We start from the raw sequence: 21,710 nt of genomic DNA, 5'->3' as shown, positions 1-21,710 counted from the left end.
AAATGCCTTAAATCTCCAGCAAAATGACACACAACATTCAAAATGTCAAAAACACATGTTTAAAGCAAACATTCGCCTCACATTACAAACACTTTTGTCATAATATGACATTTTGGATACATCATGTACACACTGTTGCTCAAAACCTAAAGCTCTTCTGTCTTAGGCTTTCTATATGTATTTCCATACAAGAGTGAAAGTTACGGTATCAACATAGAGAAGTTGAAATACACAGTAAAAATGCAAGCAATATTGAAACCAAAACTAGTGATTTTTCCCAAATAATTTGCTGTTGTGAATACAGTATTTTACAGCAAACAAGAAAAAAAGCAAAGAAGAATACAGTGACCACCAGATGTACATGGAGTTTTGAAAACACTGATTTTTTTTTTTTGTGTGTGTGTGTGTGTGTGTGTGGGAGGTGGGGGGGGTCGTGTACAGTATGTATTCATAGGCCTATAGACCCTTTCAACTGCAGAAATTCTACAGTAAGCGTTCCTAAGGCATTTCTGGAGGCACAGAAAAATGTATTGAGCTAATGGTACTGTAACATGGGGACAAACAAAAATAGAGTAAAAAGACAAATTTTACATAAAGTCAACTTTTTGTAGAACATTACTGTAAGCTAAAGTCCGATTACTGTAATTTTCAAAGTATCTGAATATTTGTATTCAAAGTATCTGAATTCTGAATACAGTATTTCAACCGGAAATCCTCTAGGAGCAGATTGAAAGGGTCTATACCTATATAGAGAGTATATCTATTCATAGACCTATACTAAGGCAATGATTGGATGGTGTTCAGTAAAGTAAAGTGTTTGCACATGTGAAGAGAAAGAGTGAAGCACTGGTGATTTAGTGTGGCATTTTGATGGGTTGTGTTTGAAGAACGAAATCAAGTTACTTCCTGTTAGATTTTTGTGTGTTAGGTAGAAAATTGTGTGTGGTGTTTTGCAAAATGTGTTTTAGTCAATTGAAAACTGAGTCAAACACTGAGAATTAGTGTATGGTTTTGCAGATTTGGTGTCGGGTTATGATGTAGTAGTATGATGTAGTATGTACTGCTGATATTGTGCTGATATTGTTCAATCTGGGGTGTAGATTCTTAGATCATTTTATAATTCAGGCATGGATCTATATTGATTTATATCATATTGAGATGTTAATCTATATAGCCTGCATGTTATATAAATCTGTCTCTACATATACTTTATATATAATTTGTTTTCCTGGAAATATGGTGAGAATTGTTCTCAAATATCAAACAAGGCACAGCAGTGAGCAGAGACTGACAGAGAGGCCAAAACCCCGACCAGGGAAATCATCAGGGCAGTCCAACATACATAGTTTGATGTTTGAGTCACACAGATACATCTACAGTCATGTGCAAGCCATGTGAGCTAAGACATGCATAACATGACATACTGTAAGTGTAGAAGATATCTTCATTTCACTTTATTTTGTCCTAGTAATTTCCTCATTTCTGTAATAGAAGAGGAAGCAGGCCACACAAACGTTTAGTTGCAAATGCAAATTCACTAGTTCACTAGTTCCAAAGTTTCACACAGCCTTCTTTCACAGCTGCAGTACCTGCTGCTCTGAAGGGGCTTTCCAATCAGTGCAGGTGTGCACTCAAAACAGCAAGATGAGATTAGATCTCTATTTCAGAAGAAAGGAAGCTGCTTCATGCTTCAGACAGAACCTTCTAGATAAATGCCCCATGCTGGCCACATACTTCTTCCTACTCCTACTGGACCTTCGCCTCAGTATGCTCCGTGCCCAGTCGGAGTCCAGTCTGAGTGTGCCTGTGTCAAGCCATCTTGGTTTTACATGTAATCCTGATCAGGATCAAGCTGTGCCACGTCTTCAGTCACAGACACCATCCACAGGCACTTGTATCTGTACATATTTGAACAGTGTAGCATACATTTTCATCAGTAGACATGCTCCCTGGCTATCAAACACATGATCATGCATGACATTTACTGTACCAGTTTTACCACAGATGGCCATCCTAATCAAGTCTAAGTAATAAGCCAGGGTGTGCAGAACCGGAGCAGAATAAAGAAATACTAAATTACTTTTTTTTAGGTTTTCATAGAAGTGATATTGACGTAATATAATAGGCCACTATTCAGCTGCTAGTGTAGTCCTCTACATTAGTGCATTACATGTTTACCCATCTGCCTCTTTTTGCAGACCTGAAGCCGAGCTTGATAAACTCCACGTCAGACTCGGACCTCATGCGCCTCCGCGCCCTCAGTCGCATCCCGCAGGTGACGCTGTCATTCCCCACCGAGCGACTGCGGCCCCCCTCCCCCACTGAGATCGAGATCATCGCCCCCAGCAAGGTCAAGGAACGCACGCAGAACGTCAGTGAGAAGGTCACACACGTCACACAGGTAAGACACAAGTTACCTTTCACGCATGTCCGCATGAAATATAATCAGATTTGTGTGTGTATGTGAGATCTGCTTTCTTGGAATCTATGTCTTTCAACAATATTTGTCAGGATGCATGATTTTTTTTATTTTTTTTTTGATGATGGCTTCAAAGTGTGTGAGAGGTTCTGCAGGCTCTGTCAGAGCCGAGAGCTCGTACAGTGGAGTGCCCCGCCTTTCAGCTCATGAGCTAGAGAACCAACGTTCTGACCAACCTAACACACCAGGCCAGTGTGAGATAGAACCTGCAACCTAACACACCAGGCCAGTGTGAGACGACACTGCTAAAAGGCACGACACAAGAGGAAGATGTTGGCTGTTCCTCTCCTCTCAAACTCTAACCTTTACAGAGGTCTTGGGGGGGGGGGTGGCCTGCAGCAGGTGAAGTGCTGCCTGAAAGAAGGTTATTGAGACGTAATAAATAATAAAAACATGGCTTATTCAGTTACATAATGAATTGTACATCCCATCAAAGACGCTGCGTCATGCTTGCACAGTTTGGCTCATGAATTCCACAGTGGATGGAAAACTATTCAGAGTGCCCACTAATGCTGCCAGCGGCAGAGAGAAGCAAAGCACTGTGAGGAGTTGTGTGTGAGGAGTCGTGTGTGAGGAGTCGTGTGTGAGGAGTTGTGTGGTTGTGTGTGTGAAGTCGTGTGTGAGGAGTCGTGTGTGAGGAGTCGTGTGTGAGGAGTCGTGTGAGAGGAGTCGTGTGTGAGGAGTTGTGTGTGAGGAGTCTTGTGTGAGGAGTCGTGTGTGAGGAGTCGTGTGTGAGGAGTTGTGTGAGGAGTCATGTGTGAGGAGTTGTGTGTGAGGAGTCGTGTGTGAGGAGTCGTGTGTGAGGAGTTGTGTGAGGAGTCGTGTGTGAGGAGTTGTGTGAGGAGTCATGTGTGAGGAGTTGTGTGTGAGGAGTCGTGTGTGAGGAGTCGTGTGTGAGGAGTTGTGTGGTTGTGTGTGTGGAGTCGTGTGTGAGGAGTCGTGTGTGAGGAGTTGTGTGGTTGTGTGTGTGGAGTCGTGTGTGAGGAGTCGTGTGTGAGGAGTCGTGTGTGAGGAGTCGTGTGAGAGGAGTCGTGTGTGAGGAGTTGTGTGTGAGGAATCGTGTGTGAGGAGTCGTGTGTGAGGAGTCTTGTGTGAGGAGTCGTGTGGTTGTGTGTGAGGAGTCGTGTGTGAGGAGTCGTGTGCGAGGAGTCGTGTGCGAGGAGTCATGTGTGAGGAGTGGTGTGTGATGTTTCCGAAAAATCAGCTGAGTGCACATGAGCTCTGTCCTCTGATTGGCCAGCCGTTCGTTCGGCTCCAGAGTGGCCCTCATGGATCGCTGTCATGATGACGTCGTGTGGAAAAGACAGGCACGCCATCTCTGGTCACCATGGAAAACCCACAGCGATTGAGAGGTCGAAGCCGTACGCCCCACCCCACCCCGCGATACGACGCTGTGTACCACAGTGACCCATATACCCCAACTCAGAGTGGTCAGCTCCACTCTGGAGGGGGTGGCCGATGGTGTGTGTGTGTGTGTGTGTATGTATGTTTGTTTGTGAGAGTATGTGAATGTGTGTGTGTGTGCGTGTGCGTGTGCGTGTATGTATGTTTGTGTGTGAGAGTGTGTGTGTGTGTGTTAGAGAGTGAGTGTGTGTGTGTGTGGGTATATATGTGTATGGATGTGTGTGCGAGTGTGAATGTATATAGAGCCTAATCATCATTACAGTAGACGGTCCCATATTTTTAGTGTGGACATAATATAATGCCTTTTGTAATGTAGGTTAGCGATCATGCAAATGATCAAGAGGCCAGACAAGTAAGGGCCGAGTGAGCTGCCAAGAGTGCTCTTTGTGTGTGCAACCCAGGTGTGCCTCTAGCTAGCTCAGGTGCTGAGGGTGATGTATAAATAGAGGGAGTCAAATTCAGAGCGAGGGAGGGAGAGAGAGAGAGACAGAGAGAGAGAGAATGGGGTATGAGAAAAGAGAGCCTGACATATTGACAGGCCGCTGCTGTGTCAACGCACATGGGAAGCAGCCTGTCGCTCCTGCCAGTGGAAAAATCCATGCTGCAGATAGACACCACCCTGCATCACTGCTAACACGCACGCACGCTCACGCACACACTGCTCTTGTGTGTGTGTGTGTGTGTGTGTGTGTGTGTGTGTGTGTGTGTGTGTGTGTGTGTGTGTCTATGTACTCAAGCACGTGTGAAACTTTATTGGAAAGTAGTCATTTAAGAAACACCATTGAGTTCACAACTCATTCAGGCTTTTTTTGTTGTAAATTGCAACCTTTTTAGATAAAGGTTTTGCCACCAACCCAGAACATCTGTGCCACAGGCGGATTTATTAATAATAACAGCAACAATAATAATGCCATAAAGTCTCTGCTTGACAACATAAACAGTTTCTGCTACTGTAAAAGTGTCACATTTCTGTACTATTTTGATTTTCAGACCTTGTGGATGTGTGTATGTTGGAAATTGATAGTCTAGTAACCTGTGACTCATTAGTATGTTCAATTAGCTGCCTTGACAACTTGTCTCGTCTTTCACTAAAGCAGGGCTGCAATTTTCTTAGCATTGTTACAGTAGCATTGTAGCGTTGACTTTGACTGTCCCCTCTGACTGCCTGATGCATTGATTGATTAAATTGGCATTATTAGTGTTGCGCCTACGTCAGTGTTCTTTCATTTATCACAGAGTGTCTGTATTTACTGTCATTTATCATGAAGTCAGAGGTTGCCTGTGTCATTGAGCTTCTTTAAACTAATTGGTTTAGGGCTGTTGGGTGCCGTGGTGGCTGTGAATGTCTCCCTCTCTCGCCTTAAAGCACCGTGTGTGTGTGTGTGTGTGTGTGTGTGTGTGTGTGTGTGTGTGTGTGTGTGTGTGTGTGTGTGTGTGTGTGTGTGTGTGTGTGTGTGGAGAACGGCGGAAGGCTCTGAGGAGCAAGGCGGAGTGAGGGGGAGTGATGGGGGGGTTCAGGCAGGTTGTGTGAGGGGAGGGAGAGTGAAGAAGAGGAGAGAGGAAGTGAGTCGGTGGGCATCGATCCTCCACAGAGGTGTCCTGCTGCTCATGACCTTGGCCTCTGGGGCTAATGGATGCAGAGGGCAGTGACAGTAAAGACCTGCCCCCTCTCTCTCTCTCTCTCTCTCTCTCTCTCTCTCTCTCTCTCTCTCTCTCTCTGTCTATCTCACAGTCTCTCTCTGTACTCTCTTATACTCATCTTAAGACTCCTCTTCTTATCTCTCTACCACTCTAGGGAGAGTTGTGTCCTCTGGCATGTATCTTCTCTCTTTTCTCTCGGTCCCTTGTTCTCTTCTTCATCCTTCACACTTGAGTCTCTGTCCCTCTCCTCTCCCCATTCCTTGGGACTGCCACAGAAGTATGTCTGGAGCTCTCGCTTCTAAGATGGTCTCCTCTGGTTTATGGCATTTGGTCCTGTGTCACGTTGCTGTCGTCATCTTTGTTTACATCCAGTCAGTGTGGCTCCCTCAGGCTCCGTGTGTGTTTGTGTCAGACGACTGTCTTGCCTCCTGTGATGTAATGCTCGCTCCTCCCCCAACCCCACCCCACCCCATCCCACCCCTGGCCCACCCTGCTTATTCCCACTTCTGTAATTGGATGTCGATTGGCACAGGTCAACAAAGGGGAAATGACCACAATCATTGATTCTTGTATTGTATTGATTAGTCTGCATAACATCAAGCACATTATGTGATCTCCTGGTGCTGTGATTCATAGAAGTGTGTGTGTGTGTGTGTGTGTGTGTGTGTGTGTGTGTGTGTGTGTGTGTGTGTGGCCTAACAGTTGACCTCCCCATATTCTTCTGATGGACATTATACAAGAATGTTGACTTAGCCTAAAGTAAGTTTTATTTTTAAATTGTATTTTACAGCCTAAAATGTGTGTACATTTGTGCGGATTGTCCTTTACATGAGCATTCACATGTTTGTGTGAGAAGAGAATTGCAGATTTGAATTGGAAAAGAATGAAAGAAAGAGAGAATTGGAACAGCAGTATGAGGTAGTAGGAGGGCAGGATAGTGTCTCCCTGGCAGACACCCCTCTTTTTCTTTTTTTCTCTTCCACTCCTACACTCTTTTGCTCTCTGTTCCTGTCCCTCCCTCTCTCCGTCTCCATCTCTCTCTCTCTCTCTCTCTCTCTCTCTCTCTCACTCTCTCTCTCAGCCTCTGTCTCTCACCCCTTGGATATTACCCACCTACGAACGCGTGTGTGGGTGTGAGTGAGTGAGTGTATGTATGTGTGTGTATGGGTGTGTGTGCGCGTGTCGGAGCAGGCGGTCAGTGGGCTACTGCTTTTGCTCTTAGCACCACTCAGAGAATGTCAACATGAGCTTCAAACAGAAACTCAAGCCTGTAAGTCTTACTTTACTTCTTACATTACTTCTCTGCAACTTTTCCCTTTTTCTCATTTCCCCTCTCTTCTTTCTCCTCTCATCTCTCAAAGTGGGCTTCCTAAATTGTGTCATTTTCACAGAGATTTGGCGTAGTGAGAATTAGAATGAATAAATTGTGGTGTTTGTCTTGTTTGAATCTTGCCAAACCGTTTGGAAATGTGTCAAGGTGTGTGGGATTCTTGGTACTTCAACTTGCATCTTGGTTGTGGAGGATTGAGGGACTGATTTTCGGAGTGTGATTTGATGACTAGTGTCTGTGACTTATAAATGGAGGCAAAGGTGCTTGTTGACGCTTCTTGACTTCAGTTTATGGTTGCCTTCAAATGAGTCTTTGTGTGGTCAGGATACTCTGTATACACGCACAAGTGTGTTTACATGTAAGTGTTCATGTACATGCATGGATGTGTGTGAGAGCACAAGTGTGTGTTTACATGTAAGTGTTCATGTACATGCATGGATGTGTGTGAGAGCACAAGTGTGTGTTTACATGTAAGTGTTCAAGTACATGCATGCATGTGTGTGAGTGTTACTGCATTTGTGTGTGTGTGTGTGTGTTTGTGCCTGCATGCGTGTGTGTGTGTGTGTCTTTGCGTGCATGTCTGTGTGACAGGAAGGAGATCTCCGTGCAGACAGTAGGGATAGATTAAAACCTGGGCCATCATTATGAAACAGGCCGCTATCAATAACCTCCAATACCTCGCATGAGTGGGTTCATGTGCAGGCGCGTGTCTGAGTGTGCCCATGCATGTGTGTGTCTTTGTGTGAGTGTGCACATGCATGTGTGTGTCTTTGTGTGAGTGTGTGATGGATGGACTCGGGTTCGGTGGTGTCTGTTTGTGTATGGAAGATAGATTTTTTGAGTGCATATGTAGCGGAAATGTTTAAAAACCATAGGGAGGCGTGTGGCAGTGGGCTCACTTGCCCTTGCCTGATATTGGTGGGTCAGGAAGCGTATACCTTTAGCATTAGTTCAGGTGGAACCACGGCCCTGTGGCGCTAAAGATCAGTGGTGTTAAAGTGATTGTGAGTATTTGTCACTTCCTTTTCACATGTGTGTTCTTTTGTGTGTGTGTGTGTGCGTGTGCATGCGTGTGCTTGTGCATGTGCATGCATGTGACACAGAAACAGAGGAAGACAGATAGGCCGATGATGATTTCCGCACAAACAGAGCTGGAGTCTGATACGATCATCTCCTCCCTCTCAGGCTGCTCTGCAGCATGCAGACTACAAATACTCCAGGTCCTTTATGTTGCACCCAGTAACTCCAGACTGTAGAAACTGTTTCTGCAGCCACTGATTACACCCAACATCTAAACCAAGAAGATCATATCATCAAGATAATGTCAGTTTGAGGTCGTCTTAGCAACTATAACTATATTGCAACTACATGATTCCACAGTAACAGCTTTCCTTTTGTAACATGCAAAGCACCTCATTTGACTTTAAAAAGGCTGAAGCCCGGCATGTATGATAAGCAGGAGGGGTTTTGCATAAGTAGGTGAGATGGTAAAGGGAGATGAATGGTAATATCATAATGAGGAGTATGTGGGCTATTTGATGTTTGAATAAATTGATAAGAAAATACACAAAGCCTGCATATTACCTGTTTTTACAGTTGACTGTTGGGCCTGATTTTTGTGGGTTATTTAGTTGCTCTGTGCAGGAAGTGCATAGATAGGACATCTTGTGAAAAGACCCTGGTGTTACGTTGATACAGAAGGTGCAGAAAAAGCAGTCCCTCCACTAAGGCTCTAGCAGATAATAAGAGTAAGATGGGCCTAGTACACTGATAAAATCACCATCTGGATATTAATGTGCATCAGAAGCATAGTGTGCATCAGACCTCTCAGAGGCTGCTAGTCTAGTAAACCAGTAGGATTCCATTATGGTGACTGAAACAAACAGGCATTCCAGATTACCAATAGCTATTCTCATTTTATATAAAGGAAGTTACATTTTGTTTATTGTAATTATTTGTTGAGTTGGCAATGCATAGTGATGAATAGTCCAGCACAGGTGTACAGTACACTGTTATCACTGTGTCCTCCCAGGATGTTGAGCCCATGATCTGGGAGTTGTTAGCTAGTTATCTTGTTACAGCAACAGCAACACTGTGAGGTGCAACAAGAATACTTCATACACACAGCGGTGCAAATGTCACAGGCAACCTTTAACCTTGGAACGCTGCTGTTGGTGGTATTTAGTTGCTGTTGCCATTACAATTTATCATTCATTACCATTAACATTCACACATAGGGAACATCCCTCTGAAAGCCCTATGACAGCCCTAGCCAACCACCTGGGGAGGACACAGGCAGCTCAGGGTCTGTCCCTCAGATGTCAAAATCAGATTGGCAGATAGCGGACCGCTGGTGGTATGCCGCCGGTGGCGTGCCACTTGTGGTCCGCCGTTGGACCACATTCTCTTTAAATGTAACTTCTCACGAATTTTAGGAAAAGTTATTAAAATGATATATGGAGTATAACTGAACAAATGCAAAAGATTTTAGACCAATAGTGGCGAAATATTGGGCAATTTGTCTGCAACCCGCCAACGGACCGCCAGAGAACCAATGAGCAAAATGCCAGCGGACCGCCAGCTATGCCCCCAGTGGACCGACAGTGGTCCGCCAGCCTCTTGCTATCTGGGTCCCTCAGATGGCATAGCTGGTGTTACAGTAAAAACTATCAGACATAAAGCCAATTCTGTGGTTCAGTCCATCGTCACTCAATATGTGTGAGGTGTTAGGGATGGAGAACCTGTCCTGTGGTATTACCAGGTGCCTCATCTGTCCCCATTCTGTTGCTAGCAGGAGCTATAGTGAGAGGTTGAGCAACAGACATGAAAGTAATATCTTGAAGTAATGACAGCTGGATCCCTGATTGTCTGGGTGGAAAAGAGATGGCAAAAATCCCACCTGACACATGTCAAGGGAGAAATATGCAGTAGCCTAGCAACAGGTGTGATGTTGATAAGAAACATAGGCGAGACGATGAAAGAGATGGGCCAACATAGTATGTGTTTGCTGTAAATGAACAGTACATTTGGTCATTTTTTGTTGTATAACAGCATGCTAACAGTAGCTTGATAATTAGTCTGGACCCTATCACATAGTTTCTTCAGGTTTCAACAAATTAAATGTAAGACTTTTTAAGACAATCATGAATTAAGTTTTAGACTTATATGAAGTATGAAAATGTAAGTCCCAGAATTGCTTTTGAAGAAATTGTACGGTGATAAATTCTGACCAGGCTGTTTGCTGGCTACAAGTTATCGGTTCCACATAGGTCTTATCTGTAGTTTTATTACAACATACCAACATACAAATACCTGGATCTTTAAGAACCAACTATATATGACGCTAACACATTTCTCAAAAAAATATCAAATAAAGAGTTATGGAAGAAGCAGTAAATGAACAAACATATTTAAGACGTATAAATGTAATGTAAGATCTAGGATACAATATCTGGAAATATTAAAGACTTTTTAAGGCCCCACGGTAACCCTACTATCAGTTAATTTTCGATTTCCACACCTTTTTATGTTGATTTAACAAGATAAATGCTTTTTGTTCTTTTAAAGAAAATACTCTGCCAATGCTATTTAACACGGACACCATAAGTGAACCATTGGTTGTTTACAAAAGTGCCTAAATAGTGCTCTTCTGTCTGTTAAAGCAGTGTTTCTCAAAGTGTGTTCCGGGAACCACTGGTGGTTCGCAAGCTATCCCAAGTGGTCCGCGAGCAGACGTGGTAAACATAATAGATAGAGGAGTTGTTTGCAATATTAAACCAACTTGTATGTAAATCCAAAAAGTTCTGAAACACTGCCTATTTAAGCTATGCCAATTTAATTAATTTAAATCATATAAAAACCTCTGACATAATAAGCAAGATGCAAAGACAATAAGCAAGGTGGTTCAGTGAATAGGCCTATTGTGTCTATTAGCTAGGTGGTCCGTGAGTTTCTTTACTGGTTAAGTGGTCCTTGGTCTGAAAAAGTTTTAAAAACACTGTGTTATAGTATCACACCTTATGTGTGAAAGTGGTTTGCAACACAAGGATTCCATTCTGCTGAGAAAGATGACAAGGAAGATGAGTTCAAGCCCCGTTTTCACATCCAAGTCCTGCATTTGTCAAATTAATGTGAGCAGAAATTTTCACTCGTGTCCGGCATGGTCTCAAACAGCTCTCAAGCCCACTTGTGTGGTCAGGAAGTACTGTGCAGACAGGGATCATGCAATAAAATGATGCAACGCCCACATTAGGTTTCAACTGAGAAGGAAGCCAGGATGCTGATGGGGAAGGAGATAGGGTCATAGTGGATGGGTAGCTGTGTGAAAACATGCAGTTCACTGGCACATAGAGCCATATGTTGAACTTGTGTAAGTGTTCATAAACCTATGCTTATGTAAATGTGTATTTTCTATTGGAGCGCTTTTTCTACAGGTTGGTATTAACTGATCTGTTTTGATGTCTGGTCAAGTGTGTAAATGCTTGTGGTGAATTTGGCATGGAAAATGAACTGTTGTCCTCGGGTCCATGTTTGTAAAGTACTCTATGTTGGAATCTGATAAAGAAGATATGGTATTGAGACAATAGTAGAGCCATGCTCAAATGTCTTTCTGCCTATAACAGTTCTCTACAGGAGTTGGCTAAATGTATTGGATGTCCATATGTGGTGCTTTAAGAAAAGACACAGGTTGTTGGAATTGTGAAAGCTACCATTCTAGGACGCTTCTGGCAATTATGAGTCAAAATATTAAGAGTGGAACATTTGAACAATGACATCATGAATTGGGTTTGCTCAGTACACTTTCACTGAACCAAACTTTAGATGATTACATATCTATCAGTCCACACACACACACACACACACACACACACACACACGCACACACACACACACACACACACACACACACACACACAGACACCATTTCTAGAAAATGCCGGACCATTTCTCTGCACTCTCTTTTTCTGTCGATTTGTTCCAGCAAACTGGGTGTTTCAGTTCCGAACCTCACGAAAGGTCACATGAGCTTCAGGATGACTGTGTGTGTGTGTGTTTAAAAGAGTTGCGCGTTTCCCAGTTTCAGTGTTCAGCAAGGATAGCAAGCATGATTTACACACTAGGTGCACTACTGCGTTACACACACATACACAAAGACGCATACACTACGACAACCATGCACCCGACCACTCACACCACCCCTGCAAGCACCCATTAGCTCCAGAGCAGCTCCAGCGTCCTGGTGTGGTGCGGCGCGACGCGACGCGCTGCGCTGCGGTGCTCTGATCTGGATGGTGGCGGTGGGAGGGATGTGTAGGGAGCGGCGGTTCCTCCCGCGCGGGCGACAGGCTGGCGTGCTGGCCTCCCTGAAGACCTGGCTGTGCTGCTGGGGCCCCCGCCGCGACAGCGTGGAGAACCTGGACATGGAAGCGCTCATCGTACTGCCGGTCAGTGAGTCCGTCCTTCCAGGGCTTCCAGGTCAGATTTGATGGCATGAGAGAGAGGTTTGTTTAAGGGTTTGTCTGCGCTGGTTACAGGTTAGAATGCTTACAGATTATATCAAGCTGTTGAGCTAAAGCTCTTATCAAGAGTGACTCACAGTTTAATGGATACAGAGTACTTTAAACGCCTTTTGGGTACCTTGATAAAGCACTATATACATGCAATGTGCTGTGCTTGTTGTTGTTATACTGGTATTTTGATGTTCCATGGCCTACTGCTTTTATGAGAGCCGCTGCAGTTATGCAAATGTGAGAACCTTTGAATATGACCAGTGGAAACACTTAAAATAGAGATACTGTACTGATCATTCTCAGGTAATGCAGACAAGCTTCAATGCTAATTGTAAATGCATATGTCATGAGAAATGTGATTGAGCGTTATGGTCATGTAGTAATTGGTTGTCAGTTGCTAGTGACCATTTCTGTGACACTATAAGGTGTAGTCAGTGGTCAAATCAGTGAAGGTCATTTGTGACAGTGACAACTGATATGACAAAAACATATGCCCTAATTTACTGGAACAATTTAAAGACTGCGGTCATCTTGTCTCTGTCTCCTAATGGTCTAAGTTTCCAACACATTTGACAACAGACTGTCCATAGAACTTGACACCTGGATTCTTGGCCATCAATAGGCCAGGAAAGGATATCAGCATTTTATACATCAAATATCCGTCTGTCTGCGTCCCTATTTCCCTCTTTGTGTCCCCCTATCTCTCTGTACGTCTGTCTCTTTCTCTCTCTCCCTGTGACCTACATATTAACCTGATTGATCAGCGTGACTGTTAGCTGGGACAGCTAATGGAAAGTTGTGCTGTTTGTTGTTGCTGCTGACGTGACAGCCTGACGTGTTAGTGAGGCCAGACTAAGAGCACTCTCACTGCTGCTGCTGGTTTGCACACGACCACCCTCTGAAAGTGGCCGTGCCATTGAGCACACTCAATGCCCTCTAAAGGTCTCCCATGTTTATGGGTGTCCTGTCTAGATTAGCATCCTGAGTGCTACATCCAGTGATTAGCATCCTGTAGCCAACATGCTGCTGCAGAGAATGCTGTTTTTTGTGTTCCAGCTTAAGCCTTTTGATTCACATTGAATATTTGTAATGCTGGGTTATATTAGTGAGCAGACTTTGCTGAAAGTCAGTGAAGCTAATGTGTGTGTTATCTGTCAGCGAGTTCTAAAATGTACCTCTGGCTTCTCTACAAACTAGATATGGTTGTCCCTCACAAAGTAGTTCTTCTCTTTGTCCATCCAGTGTGATAGCACTGAGACAATTGTTCCCCTGCTCCTGTAATGTTTGGCTGTGGCCTAAGTATCACAAGGCAAACTTGGCATCAGTTCTGCCATTTCACAGTGGACTAGTTTATGTGAAAAGAGTTTGAAGAATGTCTTTCTGTAAATATTTCCCGATCAATGTCACAAAGGACATTACTCATACGCCTAATCTTTAATGCCATGTGGAAGACAAAGAGGGACTCTAGGTGTCCCTAGATGTTATTTCACATGAGGCTCAGGTATAGCATCTAGTATAGTTTAGTATAGTGTAATATATCATATGTTTCATGCCACCAGTTCAGCATCAGTGTTGGGGCTCTGAAGCATCAACATTTTACAGGACACAGGCATGTAGAAGAAATGTCATATTTATGACTGGCTTGTGCTGTAAATGTCACGATGCATTTGATATGATCCAGGATATGGCACATAATGACAGTGTTTGGCCTCCAGCCAAGAGGGACATCAGCTACTGCTGCTAGCCAGCTCCTGGTGCCCTTTTGGGCTTTTGTTTGGTTTGATCCCTCAGAATGGGCAGGGTCGACCTTTTATCCTTCAATAGTTGGACTGTTTTCTGGCCATACATACTTCATTCATTGGAGCATGACAAAAAGGGGGGAACAGAATAGTATCTGTGTGTAACACTATGAGTGGACTTGTTTATGTGTGCTGATAGTTTTTTGGGTGTTATCATCGAGTCTGGAGCAGCTCTGGCAATACAAATATTGCATTTATTGGAGCCCGGGAAGAAAGAATGTTGTGTGAGTGTAGTTGTTTGTGTGGGCTGATTTTTTTGGGGGGCGTTATCAGTGAGTCTGGAACAGCTCTGTTTGTGTAACGGTCACCTTCATTGCAAGGTCAAACTGTTACTGTTATCTCTGTCACTTCCCTAGCCAGAGTGTGCGCTGTGGTTTGCTTCTCTCTCTGAGCCCAGGTCTTCTGACTTCGCTGAAATGAGTAGGGTGACGGTCACTTTATTTTCAGTCTTTACTTAACCTCCAGCCTTCTGACTTGTGTGAAGTGAGTAGAGTGACGGGCACTTTATATTCAGTCTTAACAAATGCTCACTCAGCCAACAGGCATGCCTCATGTCTCATGGGGATGCTTTGTAACATTATTATCACAGAATATTTTGCGGTCAATATAGCAATATGTCTGTTTTACACAAAATGTCTTATTGGCCGATGCTCACATTATTTGTCTTTTCTCTTTTTTTGCGTGATTGTATAATATTGTTTCTAATATAGTATAGCCTAGTAAGTGTGCAGTATTCCACAATATAGTAAGTGTGTAGTATTCTACAGTATAGTCTAGTAAGTGTGCAGTATTCTACAGTATAGTCTAGTAAGTGTGCAGTATTCTACAGTATAGCCTAGTAAGTGTGCAGTATTGTATAAAATGCTAATCTTCTCTCTTGGCCCCTGTCCCCTTCCTCAGGTCCTGTCTCTGGGGGCGGACGTGCTTCCTGAGTACAAGCTGCAGGCGCCGCGCATCCACAAGTGGACCATCCTGCACTACAGCCCCTTCAAGGCGGTGTGGGACTGGCTCATCCTGCTGCTGGTGCTCTACACGGCCGTCTTCACGCCCTACTCGGCCGCCTTCCTGCTCAACGAGCAGGAGGAGAAGCGCCGGCGCACCTGCGGCTACACCTGCAACCCGCTCAACGTGGTGGACCTGGTGGTGGACGTCATGTTCGTGGTGGACATCATCATCAACTTCCGCACCACCTACGTCAACCGCAACGACGAGGTGGTGAGCCAGCCGGCACGCATCGCCCGCCACTACCTCAAGGGCTGGTTCCTCATCGACATCGTGGCCGCCATGCCCTTTGACCTGCTCATCTTCCGCTCCAGTCCAGATGAGGTATGGGAAACATTCACATTACATTTACGTTTATTTAACAGATGCTTTGACCAAAGCGACTTACACAATGAGGATTAACATTCAAACTATACAGCAAAGGAGACCTTAGGTAAAAATAAATACTGCTATTCAAACACCAGGAGATTACTAAAGGTGAGGAGGGCAGGTGAAAGGGGAGAGAGTGAGGGAGAGAGGGAGGGAAGAGCATGGGGCAGATTTATGTTTGTAACGTGTAAGTGTATGTGTGTTTGTGGGGGTTGACACCATGGCTTATTTGTTGTATGTAATGAATTATGCAGATTATGTAAATAACTGTGCACCTAATGCACCTAATAAGAGAGAACAGAACTGTGTGTCTCTGAAATGATGTATGAATGTCAGAAATGCATGTGTGTAAATGTTCTGTAAGTGTTATACAGAAGTCCATGTGCTAATTCCACTTCCTGTTTGTCTCTTTACTCTGTCCATCCTATCTCTGTCCGTCGCCCCCAGCCTCAGACCACCACCCTGATCGGCCTGCTGAAGACGGCCCGGTTGCTGCGGCTGGTGCGTGTGGCCCGTAAGCTTGACCGTTACTCGGAGTACGGTGCCGCCGTGCTCTTCCTGCTCATGTGCACGTTCGCACTCATCGCCCACTGGCTGGCCTGCATCTGGTACGCCATCGGCAACGTGGAGCGCACCAGCTCGGCGCGCATGGGCACCATGAAGATCGGCTGGCTGGACTCGCTGGCTGAGCAGATCGGCAAGGACTACAACGACAGCGACGCCTTGTCGGGGCCGTCCATCAAGGACAAGTACGTGACGGCGCTCTACTTCACCTTCAGCAGCCTGACCAGCGTGGGCTTCGGCAACGTGTCGCCCAACACCAACCCCGAGAAGATCTTCTCCATCTGCGTCATGCTCATCGGATGTGAGTCTCAGTGATGGTTCAATCCCATTCTAAGACGTTCCATCTAAAATTGAACTCTTAAACTTCTAAAATCTATCTAAAAAAAACCCATTCATGTTCCATTTATGACTGTAGAGTGAAATGATTCCTACCAGCACAATGGAGTACAGTAAACGATACTTCCTCTCAGGTTAAGCTTCATTATCTCTCTTTGTGTAACCCGTGTATCTAGGAATTGCAGTAATAAAGTACAGGGTATTGTGGGTATCAATGGCTGGTTTTCCAGGCACCTCAGCTGTTTAAAATAAGAAACATTCTGTCACAATATGTACATTTGTCTCACTTACTTTATACAAAGCTTTAATTATAAACATTTGTTCTAGCCTTAAGCTGTTCACATTGTACCATTGAGCTGGCCATTTCACAACTGCTACACAGGGTAACTGAAGACTGAAGACCCTTGTGTCCTCTCTCGTGTCCCCTCTCTTCCCTGTTCTTGTTATCTGTGTCCACTGTGGGCTGGTTTCCCATTGACTCTTGTCTATCCCCCGCAGCTCTGATGTACGCCAGCATCTTTGGGAACGTGTCGGCGATCATCCAGCGGCTGTACTCGGGCACGGCACGCTACCACACCCAGATGCTGAGGGTCAAAGAGTTCATCCGCTTCCACCAGATCCCCAGCGGCCTCCGGCAGAGGCTGGAGGAGTACTTCCAGCACGCCTGGTCCTACACCAACGGCATCGATATGAATGCAGTAAGCGGCAGACAGCACGCACGCGCGCACGCACACATACACACACACACACACACACACACACACACAAACACACACACACACACACACACACAAATACACACGCATACACACACACAAAAAACTCACATAGATAGACACATGTGTAGGCTAGCCATTCCCATTGTGTCAGATGCAAGAGACACATCTCCTCAAGAGACACATCTCCTCATGAGACACATCTCCTCATGAGACACATCTCCTCATGAGACACATCTCCTCAAGAGACACATCTCCTCATGAGACACATCTCCTCATGAGACACATCTCCTGTCTTTGAGTCCCTCTTTTGACTCTAATCTTGTCTCTCACTCTGGCTGTGTATTGAATTTTCCCTTCTGTTTCTCTGACACTCTTTTTCTTATCTTGCTTTTCTCACTTCCTCTCTCTGACTCCATCTCACACACAAATGCACGCACACACACACACGCGCGCACACACACACACACGCGCACACACACACACACGCGCACACACACACACACACACACACACACACACACACACACACACACACACACACACACACACACACACACACACATGCCTGTTGGTCTGTATAACTTTCACCTTCTACAACACTCTCCCTTCTCCCTCTCCCCTCTCGTTCAGGTGTTGAAGGGCTTCCCGGAGTGTCTGCAAGCGGACATTTGCCTGCACCTGAACCGCTCGCTGCTACAGAACTGTAAGGCCTTCCGCGGTGCCAGCAAGGGCTGCCTACGTGCGTTGGCCATGCGCTTCAAGACCACACACGCGCCACCTGGCGACACGCTGGTCCACAACGGTGATGTCCTCAGCGCCCTCTACTTCATCTCGCGTGGCTCCATTGAGATCCTGCGCGATGATATGGTGGTGGCCATCTTAGGTAGGGGCAGTGATTTCCATGAATGAATTAAAACTGTTGCAGGTTTCTGTTCTGCTTTCTGTGTTTCTTTACACCATTTCCTGCAAAGTCATTTGAATAAGTGACAGCTGCCTAGCTCTGTATGGGAACAGGCGAGTTAGTAGAGTAATGCTCTTAGGCCTTTTCCACCAACAGAAAACCAGCTCCAATTCTGGTTCATGCTCCAGTTGCTCTCCTGTTCGGAACCTGAAAAGTTGGATCAGAGGTGGCGCAAAAAAAAAAAAAAAAAACGCTAACATAACATGGCCGCTCATTTTATTCTACAATTCAGCTGTCTGTTGGTTGAAAAACCTTTGTAGGAGTTAGCTCTCTGGCGCCCCCTACTGTTAACAGATTTCCATGCATTCAGTGGTGCTCTAGCCCAGTCTCTAGCATGGCTAGAGATGATAGCAAGACATGGGAGCAACTGTTTGTTGACAGATTCTCAGATCCCCCCCCCCCCATTCCTACCTCCTCTTTTCTCTATGCCCTGGTGTGCCTCTCTATTCTATTCTTGTTCATGCTGTACTCTTGCCCCAATCTCCCTCTATTCCACTGTATTTCCCTCTGTAGGTAAGAATGACATCTTTGGGGAGCCCATCAGTCTGTATGGGCGCCCAGGGAAGTCCAACGCGGACGTGCGCGCACTGACCTACTGCGACCTGCACAAGATCCTGCGTGATGACCTACTGGAGGTGCTGGACATGTACCCCGACTTCTCTGACACCTTCTGGACCAACCTAGAGATCACCTTCAACCTCAGAGATGTGAGTCAGTCACACATACACACACACACACACACACACACACTGTTGCAATCGCATGTTTCCCACACAGAAGTATTCCCTTTTTCGGATGTGGGTTTAATGGAAATATCTACTGTCCTGGAATATCAGTGTGTATTTACTAAATATTGAATACAAGAATATTATGTGGTGGTAATTTATAGTGGTGGCTTAGCCCACAGAGAGAACCACTAGGTTAGAGAGGCTGGTCTTGTGCTGTGAGATGTGTGTGTATGTGTTACTGAAGCTGGTGTGTATCAGGTAGACAGAATCATGCAGCCAACCCCCAGCGAGGAGTCCGACTGTGGCTACCACCGACCCAGACGCCGGAGAAACTCTCTGCACCGACGCAATCGACCTGGTGAGTAGAATTATCTCCACCCTGAAGGCCATTTTGTATTTGACATGTTTTGTCAAGATGGACAAAAGACACTGAGATCATTCCCACAGGGGACAAGCAGATCCGTCGGGCTAAGCATGCTCCAGTGGTCCTGTTTAGTCTATTTTCTCATTCTCATTGCCTTTCTCTTTCTGTCTTTCTCTCACTGTCACTCCCTCTCTGTCTGCCCCTATCTCTCTCTCTCTCTCTCGTTCTCCCCCAGATGGAATGGACAGGGACGACGCATACCCGGACCAGTCCTGTGCGGCGGTAGGGAACCACCGGGGGGCGCTGTCGCGTTCCCACTGGGACGAGCTGTGCAGCAGTGGCAGCGCGGCGTCGCTCTCCAGCGAGGAGGACGTGAAGGTGCTGGGCGCCGGCCGCGCTGAGCTCTACCCCACCCCCGCTGGCAACGCCGAGGCCCGCGACTACCAGCCCGCCGTTGTCAACCTGCTGCCCCCCAACAGCACCGCCCAGAGCATGGGTACGCACCCTTATATGGGTACGTGTGTGGCTGTGTGTGTGTTTGAGCCAGTGTGTGTGTTTGTAAGTATGTGTGTGCTGAAAATAAAGATAGATACAAAGAGATAGAGAGAGAGAGAGATAATGTTTGCATGTGTGTTTGTATGCGTAAGAGAAAATATGTTCAATATAAAAACTCAATTTTGTGGAAGGACTAAAATATTTTCTGGGTGGTGTGATTGGGCTTCTTTGTTGCAAAACAAAAGTAGCTTTATAATATTGGCCCCTGATAAGCCATTGTCACTGTAAGTCATGAAATTGCAAAAACAAATGTAATCTTGAAAACACATCACTATCTAAAGAGCTAATTCACTATGACGGACCTATAGAAACTGTGAGTCTGTTGTTAGTCGTTTTACAAGCCCAGCGCAGATCTAAAGTTTCATGTGTGTGACTACACCCTATGCAGATGAGAATTGCCAAGTTTGCAAGCAACTCTGTGATCAGCATGGCTTCCTGTTTATTCCCGTCTTCACCTAACACATTCACACACAGCACGCTTGAAGGCGCTTTGAGCGATTTCCTGTTGCAATGAATGCTTTTGCTTTCTTTCTTTCTCTCTCTCTCTCTCTCTCTGTCTTTCTATCTTTGTCTCTCTTTCTTTACTCTCTCCATCTCCTCCTGGCTCCAGCGCCCCCTCTGAACGTGTCGGGGCTGTACAACTACTGGCCGGACCGGCGGCCCAGTCAGTTCTCGGAGGGCCAGCAGCGACGCTCGTCCTCGGTGAGAGCGGCCTACGGCCCGCATGTCTGCCCCGAGGAGAGGCCCAGCGAGCTGCAGGCCCGACTCGAGCTGCTGCAGTCCCAGCTCAACAGGTCCGATACACACACACACACACACACACACACACACACACACACACACATGCACACACAGGGGATTATCAGGGACAACAGGAGGAGAGGCTCAGTCTTACTTAGGAGATGAAAGGTTAAGTGTGATCAGTGGAAAGGTTGGAGGTTCTAAGAACACATTTCTACTAACTACTAACTGGAGCGGCTACCCCTAGAACTACACAGTTCCTAGGGCTGTTTTTCTGTTTGCATTCCCACACAGTAAGAACTGTGAGATGACTTGGCACACATTAGTAGCCCAATTATTAAATGAACATAAAGTAATGAAACTGACAGCATTGCTATTTAGTTACTAGCTAATGACTTTTATTGGCAAACTAGAGGCTCATGGTATCAGGAAGCATTAAAGGCACACTATGCAAGATTTTCACCTTTATGAAGTCAATTTGATGGTACATGAACTTGTAATAGGCGAATCGTTCACCTAGCATAGCTATACAGCATAGACGTAGCGAGTCCCTACTGAGAAAACCAGCTTCCAAGAGTGGCGACCCGCCAAAACTCGCAAGAATCTGAAACATTACCCTGTCAGTAGATATAGCTCTTAGAAGTTTTTGCCTGTTGCCTATTTATAATAGCAGTAATAGTAACATATAAATACATCGCGACTCTAGAGGGAGCTCTAAACTCACCAAAAATACCTAAACCTGCATAGTATACCTTTAAAAAAAAAAGAATCAGCATAAATGTTAATAACATTTCTTCTCATCTGTCCAGAAGGCATTTGTTGCTTGACAGTAGCCAGTCTCTGGAGCCTTCTCATGCAGTTTTTATGTTAAAGAAAAGCTCCGATCAGTTTTTACATAGATCTGATTCTCAAAGTCACGGAGTACTGTCGGTACGAAAAAAAAAGTTGCTGCAGCCAGGCAGCTACAGCGCTTCACTCTGGGGGCATGATTTTAAAGAACTGTATGTTCTAGGAACTGCAAAAAGACCCTACAGTGCGAAAGGGCCTATTGTGGCAGATGGAAAACAAGAAAAGCCAAACTTAGTTTGAACAGATCAGAGTTGGTCAACAAAAGAGACGAGTAGAAGGAAGAGTCAAAAGAGGAGAACGCTTAGAGTGGAGGACAGTAAACACGAGCAGGAAGTGAGTGAAAAGGAGCAGTAGAAAAA

General features: G+C 45.3%; 1 protein-coding gene across 2 annotated transcripts in view; it reads left to right on the top strand.

The window, feature by feature from the left end:
• Positions 1-21,710, top strand: part of kcnh6a (potassium voltage-gated channel, subfamily H (eag-related), member 6a) — a 40,417-nt gene that overhangs the window by 16,276 nt on the left and 2,431 nt on the right. The window contains exons 6-14 of one of the 2 annotated variants that reach the window (XM_076265048.1): positions 2,199-2,401; positions 15,064-15,489; positions 15,982-16,399; positions 16,933-17,132; positions 17,784-18,036; positions 18,628-18,821; positions 19,101-19,200; positions 19,442-19,702; positions 20,372-20,555. In XM_076265048.1, the coding sequence (XP_076121163.1) occupies positions 2,199-2,401; positions 15,064-15,489; positions 15,982-16,399; positions 16,933-17,132; positions 17,784-18,036; positions 18,628-18,821; positions 19,101-19,200; positions 19,442-19,702; positions 20,372-20,555 (2,239 nt within the window). Of the gene's footprint in view, positions 1-2,198; positions 2,402-15,063; positions 15,490-15,981; positions 16,400-16,932; positions 17,133-17,783; positions 18,037-18,627; positions 18,822-19,100; positions 19,201-19,441; positions 19,721-20,371; positions 20,556-21,710 lie in introns of both variants that reach the window. The other variant, XM_076265047.1, reaches the window with a different exon arrangement.

Source organism: Alosa pseudoharengus, unplaced genomic scaffold, assembly GCF_046254945.1.
Source record: "Alosa pseudoharengus isolate Yale_2024_CS ecotype anadromous, Long Island Sound unplaced genomic scaffold, YU_APseudo_1.1 YU_APseudo_1.1_scf_4, whole genome shotgun sequence".
Classification (NCBI taxonomy): domain Eukaryota; kingdom Metazoa; phylum Chordata; class Actinopteri; order Clupeiformes; family Clupeidae; genus Alosa; species Alosa pseudoharengus.
This window is presented reverse-complemented; position numbering and strand designations above follow the sequence as displayed.